The sequence below is a fragment of the Trachemys scripta genome, chromosome 1 (assembly GCF_013100865.1).
Source record: "Trachemys scripta elegans isolate TJP31775 chromosome 1, CAS_Tse_1.0, whole genome shotgun sequence".
In the NCBI taxonomy this organism is placed as follows: Eukaryota; Metazoa; Chordata; order Testudines; family Emydidae; genus Trachemys; species Trachemys scripta.
Genome location: NC_048298.1, coordinates 20,377,410 through 20,388,046, shown reverse-complemented (window position 1 = coordinate 20,388,046; position 10,637 = coordinate 20,377,410). Strand labels below are relative to the sequence as shown.

Here is a 10,637-nt window from a genome sequence, read left to right as displayed (position 1 = left end):
GGGGGGCAGCCAAAAATTTTTTTGCTTGGGGCAGCAAAAAACCTAGAGCTGGCCCTGATGGGAATTATGTCATTGACTGCAACAGAGCAAGGATTTCACCCTTTGTCTTGCCCTGAATAAAAGGCAATATGCCGCTGTGCCACCCTCAGATCAGCCTAGGGCAGGAACTATGACTTAGGGTATGTCTACACTGGTCCATGCCAGCTGCCTTGGGCCTTGGCCTAATGGGCTGTTTAATTGCAATGCAGATGTTCAGGCTTTGGCTGGAGCCCAGGCGCTGGGACCCTGCAAGGTGGGCGGGTCCCAGAGCTTAGGCTGCAGCCTGAACCTAAATATCTACACCGCTATTAAACAGCCCCACAGCTCAAGCTCTGTGAGCCCAAGTCAGCTGGTACGGGCCAGCCACGGGTGTCTAATTGCAGTGTAGACATGCCCTGAGAGTAACCATCACAAATTCCTCCTCTCCCTTCACTGTTCAGCTACTCTGGATAGCACAGTGTGGGTTGAAGTGCAGAACCAAGGCTCTGCTCACACGCTACTCATCTGTTTGAGGAAGAGGAAGTAGCAGCCTACAGAGCTTGCTCTGCATGTAGAATGGCAATCTGCTTTAGGTATGGCATATAGCATAGGGGCCTCACTTGCCTGTTCTCTGAGCAACCACATATGGGAAGCTACAATGTTGCCCTTGATCACAGTGTGACTTCGTTTTCCCAGTTGTAAAATGGGCATAATAAAACTTCTCTACCCGATAGGGATATTTGTGAGGACTAATAAAATCATTAAAATTTACGAAGTATTGTACAAGATCCTTGGAAGAAAGCTGCTATGAAATGTATATTATTTTTTTATGAAATAATGTAATAGTTAAAACTACTATTAATTGTCTTAGACTAATTTTTTTTTTTTTTTGCTGACAATGCTTTCTCTTATTACTTCACTGTGTTGAAATCTCTTTTTCCCCCACAAATAGCTTCCATTTTCCTGTGGATTTTCTCCACTTTCTCTTTTGTGGATATGATGCTGTCAAGTCCCATACTGTAACCATTATCCCCACATCCAAGAAGAAATGGCATGTCTACTTGGGGAAATTGATCGGAATAGCTATTGCGGAATAAACTGTTCTGGAATAGCTGCCCATGTGGACACTTTTATTTCAGACCAAGAGGGCTTCTTTCTGGATTATGATTAACCAGAAAAAGGCACTATTACTCTAGAATAAGTGTCTCCACATGGAAATTATTCCAGAATAGTTAGAGTGCTTTAAAAATCACACCCTAACTTATTCCAGAATAATTTCCCTGTGTAGACAAACCAAAGAAAACATAGAAATGGCCATATTGGGTCAGACCCATGTTCCGTCTAGCCCACTATCCTGTCTTCCAACAGTGGCCTGTGCCAGATGATTCAGAGGGAATGAGAAGAACAGACCGATTATCAAGTGATCCATCCCCAGTTGTCTAGTCATAGCTTCTGGCAGTTAGAAGAACATGGGGTTGCGTCCCTGACCATCTTGGAAAATAGCCATTGACGGATCTAACCTCCAGGAACTTATCTAATTCTTTTTTGTACCCAGTTATACTTTTGGCCTTCACAACATCCCCTGGCAACAAGTTCCACAGGTTGACTGTGTGTTATGTGAAGTACTTCCTTATGTTTGTTTAAAACCAGCTGCCTATTAATTTCATTGGATGACCCTTGGTTCGTGTGTTATACGAAGGAATAAATAATAAATAATACTTCCCTATTCACTTTCTCCACACCGTTCATGATTTTATAGACCTCTATCATATCCCCTCTAGTCATCTCTTTTCTAAGATAAACAGTCCCAGTCTTTTTAATCTCTCCTCATGTGGAAGCCCTAATCATGTCTGCTGCCCTTCTGTGTACCTTTTCCAATTCTAATATATCTATTTTGACATGGGGTGACCAGAGCTGCATGCAGTATTCAAAGTGTGGCCATACCATAGATTTATATAGTGGCATTAGGATATTTTCAGTCTTATTATCTATCCCATTCCTAATGGTTCTTAATATTCTGATTGATTTTTACTGCCACTGCACATTGAGCAGATGTTTTCAGAGAACTATCCATGATGACTCCAAGATTTCTTTTTTGAGTAGTAACAGCTAATTTACACCCAATCATTTTGTATATACAGATGGGATTATGTTTTCCAATGTGCATTAATGTGCACTTATCAACACTGAAGTTCATCTGCCATTTTGTTGCCCATTGACCCAGGTTAGTGAGATCCCTTTGTAGCTCGTCGCAGTCAGTCAGCTTTGGACTTAACTATCTTGAGTAACTTTGAATCATCTGCAAATTTTGCCACCTCACTGTTAACTCCCTTTTCCAGATAATTTTTGAATATGTTGAAGAGCACTGGTCCCAGTACAGATTACTGGGGGGACCCTGCTATTTACTTATGAGAGATAGGGCTTCTTTTTAGAAACCTATCAGCTGCCATTCAGCTGACAGATCGGGCTGCAGTTAGTGTGGGAGGATTCTCATACAGTGTGTGCACCAACACTGGAGGTGGATGGAACACTTTGCCAGTGGGTTTCACAGCTATTTGCTAACAGCAGAGGAAATGTCGGATTCCATTTCTGGCTCAGGGGTGGAGAGGAGAGCATGTTCTAGTAGGTGTAGACTCTTCTGCTCACCCCCCATAAGTTTAACCAATTCTCTCCAACCTATCCCTGTCCCAGTCCTGTTTTTTCCCCCATCGCTAGCTCCTCATCCCAGTCCTAGCCTCCTTGTCCAGCAAGTCCTAGTGCCCCCATCTCTAGTCCCTGTCCTAGTTCCCCCCACTTACAGTCCAAGACTCCTTGCCTAGCCATTCCTGGTTCCCAGCCCAACCCTCTAGGCTCTTTGCCCCCAGTTTCCTTGCCCAGCCCATTCCAGTTCCCTGCTGGCTCCTCATCTGATCTGCCTCTGTCACCCACATCCCAAGACTCCAGCTACCTTCCTGATGTTCCCCATCCCCACTGGCTTCCAGTCCAGGTCTCTTTGCCCAGCCAACCCCAGTTCTCTCTCTCTCTCTTTCTCACACACACACGTGTCAGACCAGTCTCCCCTCCCCACCACCACCTCATGTTCCCTAACTATTGGTTCCTAGCTCCTAGTATCCTTGCCCAGCCAGTCTCAGTCTTGCCCCTCTCTTCCCCCTCACCCCCAAACCATGAGTCCCATTTTCCTCCTCACACTCCAACAGCCTCTAGTGTCAGTCTGCCCACCCCTAGGTTCCTTCTCCGAATCTACTCCCCGCAACCCTGTTGCATTCCAATCAGGCAGCTTTCTCCTCCAGCAGGACAGCACTGAGAGCACTTGCTCTCAGTTCCAGTGCCCATCCCTGGCCCTCAGCAGCCCAGGCCTGCAATTGCAGGCAAAGTCTTGCTCAGCCCTAGGCTGGAGCATGTGCACTACAGATAGATACTTAGGTGATTTTACCAGTTAAACTCTAAGCAATGTCCACTGAGCATGTGTTAACTGAGATTTTTCAAAAGTTTATAACTTGGCCAAAATTGAGCAGATTTTCACAGGGATGACAAAAGGAGCATCTCTGACACAAAGGCCACCTCCCTGCCAAATTTAAAATCCCTGACCAAAGTATGGGACTGCTACAGCTTCTCAAAGAAAATGTCATATTTTTTTAACATATACAAAACCATGCCTTTTTCCCTAGCCTCATTCTCAGACACAGCTGAACTGTTTTGGCTTAATTTTTCAATAATATTCAGCTTGACGAAGACATCGAACAAGGAAAATTTCATCTGAAACAGTTTAAAGTTTGGCAATGTTATAAGCAATTGAAAACAAGATCTTATAATGGGACATTTTAGGGAACTTCAATATTAGGCAGCGCTACTAGCCCTGCCTATCATATGTTGGGAATGGGAACTAAGCAGCATATATTGTTTCACTCAGTTTTAAAAACTAATATCTTACATCCTGTGTGTCCCCATCCGTAAACACTGCAGGTGGTCCTCTCTGGAATGGTACATCCAGAAATGGGCAATCTGATGAGATCCACAAAATTATTGAATACTACAGCTCTGCAAAGAGAAAATAAAGAGTAGATATGACGGATCTTATATAATATTTTAAACTGCTTTTTTAAAAAACAACATGATCTACGATAGCTCACAGTAATAATTAAAAATTGTGCCAAATTTTCTGCTTTATTTTTCTTCTCATGAAAATCTGGGAGTTCCTTTTAACTGCTTTTTGAATTGCAGATGTTATTTCTCAAGCAGCTTTCCTGTAGTGCTGTTACTGCTTTTATTCTGTTTAATTTGGGTTTTCTGTACAAAGATAAACAATGAAGACATAAAGAGGATACCCTTAATTTGAATAAACATTTATGATAATATGATGGTACATATGAAGGGTCATATGTACAAAAGGAGCTCACTTACAATCTAGTGTTTATTTTATTCTACAAATTAAAACCACACACCATTCTATTTAACGAGACCTGATTATCAGGAAGAAAAATACATGTAGGGCATGATTTTTCAGAAATGGCATTTGTTTTTGTTGGTTCAGAAGGTGAACGTGCATTTTTAACATATGTCCAAGAATTTGGGCTCCGTTCTGATGGAGGGCTCATTAACTTGAGAATCGAACTACATGCGCAAAACAGACTCTCTGGTGGCTGCTATTCCACACCAGTTACTGGGGCTACTGGATCAGCATAAAGATTTGTGAGCCCACTCTTGGTTAGGGTGATGAGATGTCCTGATTTTATAGGGACAGTCCTGATATTCGGGGATTTGTCTTATATAGGCACCTATTACCCCCACTCCCATGTCCTGATTTTTCACACTTGCTATCTGATCACCTTACTCTTAGTCATCTCAACTGTGACCTTTTATGCCAGACTTCATGGGACCAGTGTAGAAGCTGTTTCTTTAGTACATAGTGAGTGCACAGGTACCATTTTCCAGCTATTCTGCTAGCAGACACCAGAATAACCCCTAAACAGAGACCTTGTACTGGACATAAGAATGACAGGTCAATTCCACCAGCAATGAATTGCTAGTAGAAATATAATCTAGCTACTATCCTTTGCATCAGCAAAAACTCAGGATGGCTGAAAAATCAGGTACAAACTGTGAAGAATATTAAGCCAATCCCCAAAAGAAGAAAACAAAGCTTAGCAACTAATCACAAAGTTATAAATTATATCACTGTGAGTAGAGTTGGTGAACATTTTTGTCAATGTTTTTCAATGAAAAATGGCTTTTTTACACACACACACACACACACACACACACACACACACAATCCACAAAGTTTTGTTTTCATCAACATCTTTCCTTTTTTGAAGGGGGAATTTTGTTTCTATTTTTTTTTCATTTTATTTGGATGGGGAAAATCCTACTATTTTGCTCTTTTACTTTAACACACCCTTTCCCAGTGGGGTGGGGGAAGTTAAATATTGTAAAGGTTTTGTTATTTCTCCTCCCAAAAGGATTATTTTTGTTTAAAATAAATGAAAATTTTCAAACAAGCTGAAAACGTCGTTTCTTTTGATTTTTTTTCATGACCTATGCTTACTTTTCCTTTTTATGACCAGCTGTAAGTGTGAGTTTAATCTATATGGACATAATCTGTATTGCTACTATTTAGGTCTGAGCCCATAGTTCTTTCTTAGGCAAAACACCCATCAACCGGAGATCCTGGAGTTAGGAATATTAAGAACTAACCTGGCAAGTTTCAATAATACCAAATCAGACCCTTCAGGTCCATACACCAACTGGGAGATGTTCAGAACTTGTTTGTGTTTCTCTTCTCTTCCTTTGATATTATGAACTCCAAGCCATGCTTCATAGTCTTTCAAATCTTTGTACCTGAATAAGGCAAATTTGGTATGACACATTGGCATGTTACTTGGTCTAGTCTCAACACAAACATTTTTTTGGTACGGTAACATTCACATATACATGGAAAGATATTATCTGACACTCTTTGGTAGCGATGGACCCACACTGCCATTTCCAAGTCAAATCAGAACTTTTCCAAAAAATTCATCATGTTCAGATATAGTGTTTTGGTCTGGAAATAAAGTTCACATCCAGTTCTAAAGTTTTCCAAAATCCAAAAGCATTTTGGTTAGCGTCCATCTCCACTATTCCTGTATTCTCTCTTTTTTTTTTTTTTTTTTTGCATTTTATATCGATTCCACCAACTGTAAGATTGCATTATTTCACTTTGCAAGTACTGCAGCATGATAGAGAATGTGTTAACTGGTTATTAAAATTGTGGCATCTAAGACAAGAACTACTGAAGTATTATTTTTAAAAGTGGAAGTGATCCTGTAGCAGTTTACCCATCTTTTATCCACTTCTATATTAGGAACATTTATGATAAAAATATGCAGTTCATTTCCACGTATATTCATGGCAGGCCTCTTAGTCTATACTCTGGAAGATGCTAGGTCAGTAAATTAGAACACTTAGTAATTCAGCAGTGTATAGAGGGGAAAACAAGTATGGATAAAATAAGAACTAATAGAAACTTGCATCCAAAACTCAAACGGAACCTTTTGGAAGACCCAACAGGTCACACTTTTAAAAATTATTTAGTTTTCATTTGCACAATGAAACTATACTTCCTGATTTCAGCCAGTACCTAAAGGGGATGAACTCAAAGTTTGTTTTGTTTGTATTTCCAAGGTAGAATAAGAAAGCTCCAGAAATTTCATGACCTCTCGGAATTCTTGTGAATATTCAGATATTATGGAGAAATGATGGCTAAGTAGTAAGGCCTGAATGCACAAAAGAAATTAGTTGTAGTAATGCTGAGCAGGGCCGGTGCTTCCACTAGGCGACCCTAGGCAGTCGCCTAGGGCGGCAGGATTTGGGGGGCGGTATTTTGCCGTCTTCAGCAGCAATTCGGTGGCGGGGGTCCTTCTGCTCTGCATCTTCGGGGTGCTTCAGCAGTGGGTCCTTGACTCGCTCCGGGACCCGCCGCTGAAGCGCCCCAAAGACGTGGAGCGGAAGGACCCCCTGCCGCCGAATGCTCTGAGGAGAAGCACTGCCACCTAGGGCGGCAAAAACCCCGCCACTCCTGATGCTGAGCATCACAGCACCTACCTTTTAGGTGCCTAGAAAATCACTGCAATTCACTAAGCCTGAGTTAGGCACCGTGGCTCCTATACAATGAATGATAGGCTCCTTTGATTGATTCACAGAAACCAGTATGCTAGGCAGGGTGTCACTTAAACTAGCCAATGGGAGATGCTGACCAAAGGTGAGTGTCAAACCCCACCACCTCCTAGAGATAGGCGTTTAAGTCCAGGCCCCAGGGAAGCAATTAGGTCTGCTAGCAATTCTCAGCTGTGAATCCTCTCTTGGAGTTAGGCACCTTTATGCCATTTTAGCAAGCTGCTGAAAAGGAGGGAGGGAAAAGAGGAGGAACACACTCATAATTTTAGCCAACTCATGAGGATAGTCACCTGGGATGTGGGAGGCTCCCAGTTGAAGTCTCCCTCCACCGGAGGGGGAGAAGAGATTTGAATTGGGATCTATCACTTCTCCAGTGAGTGCTCTAACCACTGGGCTATGTGACATTTGGATACAGGGCTCCTTCAGTCTCTCCTGGTGAAGCTGTTGCACTCTGGGTCAATAATTAGTCACCGGGGGACGTGATCCTGGATCGCTCATATCCTAGGTAATGTCTAACCATCAGCCTATAAGGGCTTGTCTACATTACCTGCTGGATCGACAGGCAGCGATCGATCCAGCGGGGGTCGATTTATCGCGTCTAGTCTAGACGTGATAAATCAACCGCCGAGTGCTTTCCCATCAACTCTGGTACTCCACCAGGGCGAGAGGCGCAGGCAGAGTCGATGGGAGAGTGTCAGCCATCGACTTACCACAGTGAAGACACTGTGGTAAGTAGATCTAAGTACGTTGACTTCAGCTATGTTATTCACGTAGCTGAAGTTGCATAATGTAGATCGATCCCCACCCCACCCCCATTGTAGACCAGGCCTAAGTTATTCTCATGCATGTTCTCTCTCTCTCCCCACCTCTCTCCTCTCCCCGCCCAATGACTCAATGGGTTCAAACTCTGCCACACAAGTCTTTCCCCTTAACTTCTTGTTTCCATTCTTTTAAGGGTTTGGATGGATGGAATGTGCCACTAACTGTAATTTTTTCCCCCTAATAATATCCAAACTTTCAGATTCTCAGTGAACTGAACCTTTGAACTTCTTGAGATTTGCCCAGGTTTGTATTATACTCTAGCCCAGTGCTTCTCAAAGTCAGGCCGTCGCTTGTGCAGGGAAAGCCCCTGACGGTCCGGGCCAGTTTGTTTACCTGCCGCATCAGCCGGTTCGGCCGATCGCGGCTCCCACTGGTTGCGGTTCGCCGCTCCAGGCCAATGGGGGCTGCAGGAAGCGGCGTGGGCCGAGGAATGTGCTGGCCGCCCTTACCGCAGCCCCCATTGGCCTGGAGCGGCGAATCACAGCCAGTGGGAGCCGCGATCGTCCGAACCTGTGGATGTGGCAGGTAAACAAACCGGCCTGGAGCACCAGGGGCTTTCCCTGCACAAGCGGCGGACCAGTTTTGAGAAGCACTGTTCTAGCCAATTCCCAGCAGTAACATGAAATTAAATTTTATAAAGATGCAATTGACTAATCATCACACTTGAAAGAGATAGTCGTACTTCATACTTTTCTGTAAAATGTCCAGTGCTTTTTTGGAGCAATGATAATGATAATAAATGAATATCAAGGTTCCATAAAGACACTCATTATCAAGAGAGAAGGACTGAAGATAAAGCAAGAGGGAAGACTGCAGAGTTTAAAGGGAAGATGCATTGTGCCACAGGCTTAAAAGAAAGAAAATACATTTCAACAATGCAAATCTACAAACTACTGTACCGAGAAGGGAAACATTGTCTTGCTGTTAGAACCCAGTTTTCCTTTACCAAAGTACCTCCGCAGATATGTTTATTCCTGAAAAAAAAAAACCAGGGGGAAAAATTGTATGATTTGTTTTTTACCAAGCCAAAACTTCTAACAGCACTTCTAAGGCCACCATTCAGTTACACAATCATACTATTTAAGTAAATGTAGTGCCATTAAAAGGTAGATTGACAGCCCCAGAAAATGAATATTTCCCTCTACAGTGCAGCTGTATCATGGATAATACTGTAGCAATGTAGGCTTTCCTCAGACTGCCCTACCAACCCGACTATCTCTAGAGATGAGAGGGAAGTTCATTTCTCTGTTCATTCATTTTTTGGCCTCAGTGCTGAGACTAAAATAAGGGAGCCAAATGTAAAACTGTGATGTGGCTATCTGTCTAGTAGGAACTGGACTGAAATTACCAGCTCATTTCACACAGGCCCCTGAACTGCCACCAGATGGTAACAACATTTGGTCATTACTCAACTAGATTGTATTCCAAGTATTGACCTAAAGGTGGAAAGTTCCTATTTGATTACCAATCCCTTGGGTTATCCAGTCCCCGCATACTTCAGTTGGAAACAATCTGCAATGTGTGATGACCTGTGCGAGATTATAGAAACTGTGGCATACTATATCATGTGAAATTAAAAGGATTAAATATGACAGATATTCCAGGAATAAAGAAGAGAATCTGGAATGCAGATTAATTAGTTTACTTCTTTCTACTTCCAAAATCGTTATATTTATTTACTGCCGCTCTTTGGAAGGAGAGTCTGACACATCAGTACTCTGGGAAAAGCTTAACTTCTCACATTTTATAAATTCAAATCATACAGATGTTCAAAGCTTTAGCAAGAACTACTGGAATGAGCCCAAATTCACTTATGCTTATTCTATGTTGCAGTTCAAAGATAGCAGACTAACACAGATGTTTGCCTTCTACTTCTTTTTGGACTGTATTTCGGCTGGGGAACAACAAGTTGGGTTCTTTTTAAAAGAAAGATTCTGTCCAGATTCCTTGAAACTGCATCACAAGTAAGAGTACATATAACCTTTTTGTTAGTGTCACTTGGCCAGATTGGCATCATCTCATTTAGAAGTTGTGACTGGTACATACGCAGTGGCATACACAGAGGTCAAAATTCTGCTTTAACAGTGGCACAAATCCAGAGTAACTTCTCTGCAGATGAAGTTACTCCAGATTTACTTAAGTGTAATCAGCAACAGAATCTGGCCTAGATCTCAGGATGCTCAGGGTAATTAATTTTCTTTACATTTTAGAGATGGGCCTTAGCTGCAAACTATGGACCCAGATCTGGTTTTCAAGCAACCCAAAGTTTAAAGCGCTTCAACTCCAAGTTTGGTTTTGCCCATTTTACCACTTTCTAATGTTTCAAAACTAGGATTAGGAGACTGATTTGATTTTGAAACTCTCTCGTCCCCCCACCCCCCAAAAAATGTTCTAGAGTGATCTGAAGTTTTGGTTCAGACCTCTATTTAAATTATTGGGTTTGTTTCTAACAATATAACAGTTGAATAATAAAACCATATTCTTATTCACCACCAAAGTATTTTTCAATCATAATTTTGTTCCTTGTGAATTTTGCTCACCCTCCCTACTACCAAACAAATGAAAAGCTTTTTTGGAATTCACCTTTCAGTAAAAGACCCCATAATTTTTTAAATGTCTCTGGTCCTTCCCCCAGCCACTGG

General features: G+C 42.2%; 1 protein-coding gene across 2 annotated transcripts in view; it reads right to left on the bottom strand.

The window, feature by feature from the left end:
- HGF (hepatocyte growth factor) overlaps positions 1–10,637 on the bottom strand; it is a 78,044-nt gene that overhangs the window by 6,893 nt on the left and 60,514 nt on the right. For both annotated transcript variants that reach the window (XM_034765637.1, XM_034765642.1), the window contains exons 14-16: positions 8,895–8,969; positions 5,713–5,856; positions 3,950–4,056 (exon numbers count right to left, since the gene is read on the bottom strand). In XM_034765637.1, coding sequence (XP_034621528.1) covers positions 3,950–4,056; positions 5,713–5,856; positions 8,895–8,969 — 326 coding nt within the window. The remainder of the gene's footprint in view (positions 1–3,949; positions 4,057–5,712; positions 5,857–8,894; positions 8,970–10,637) is intronic.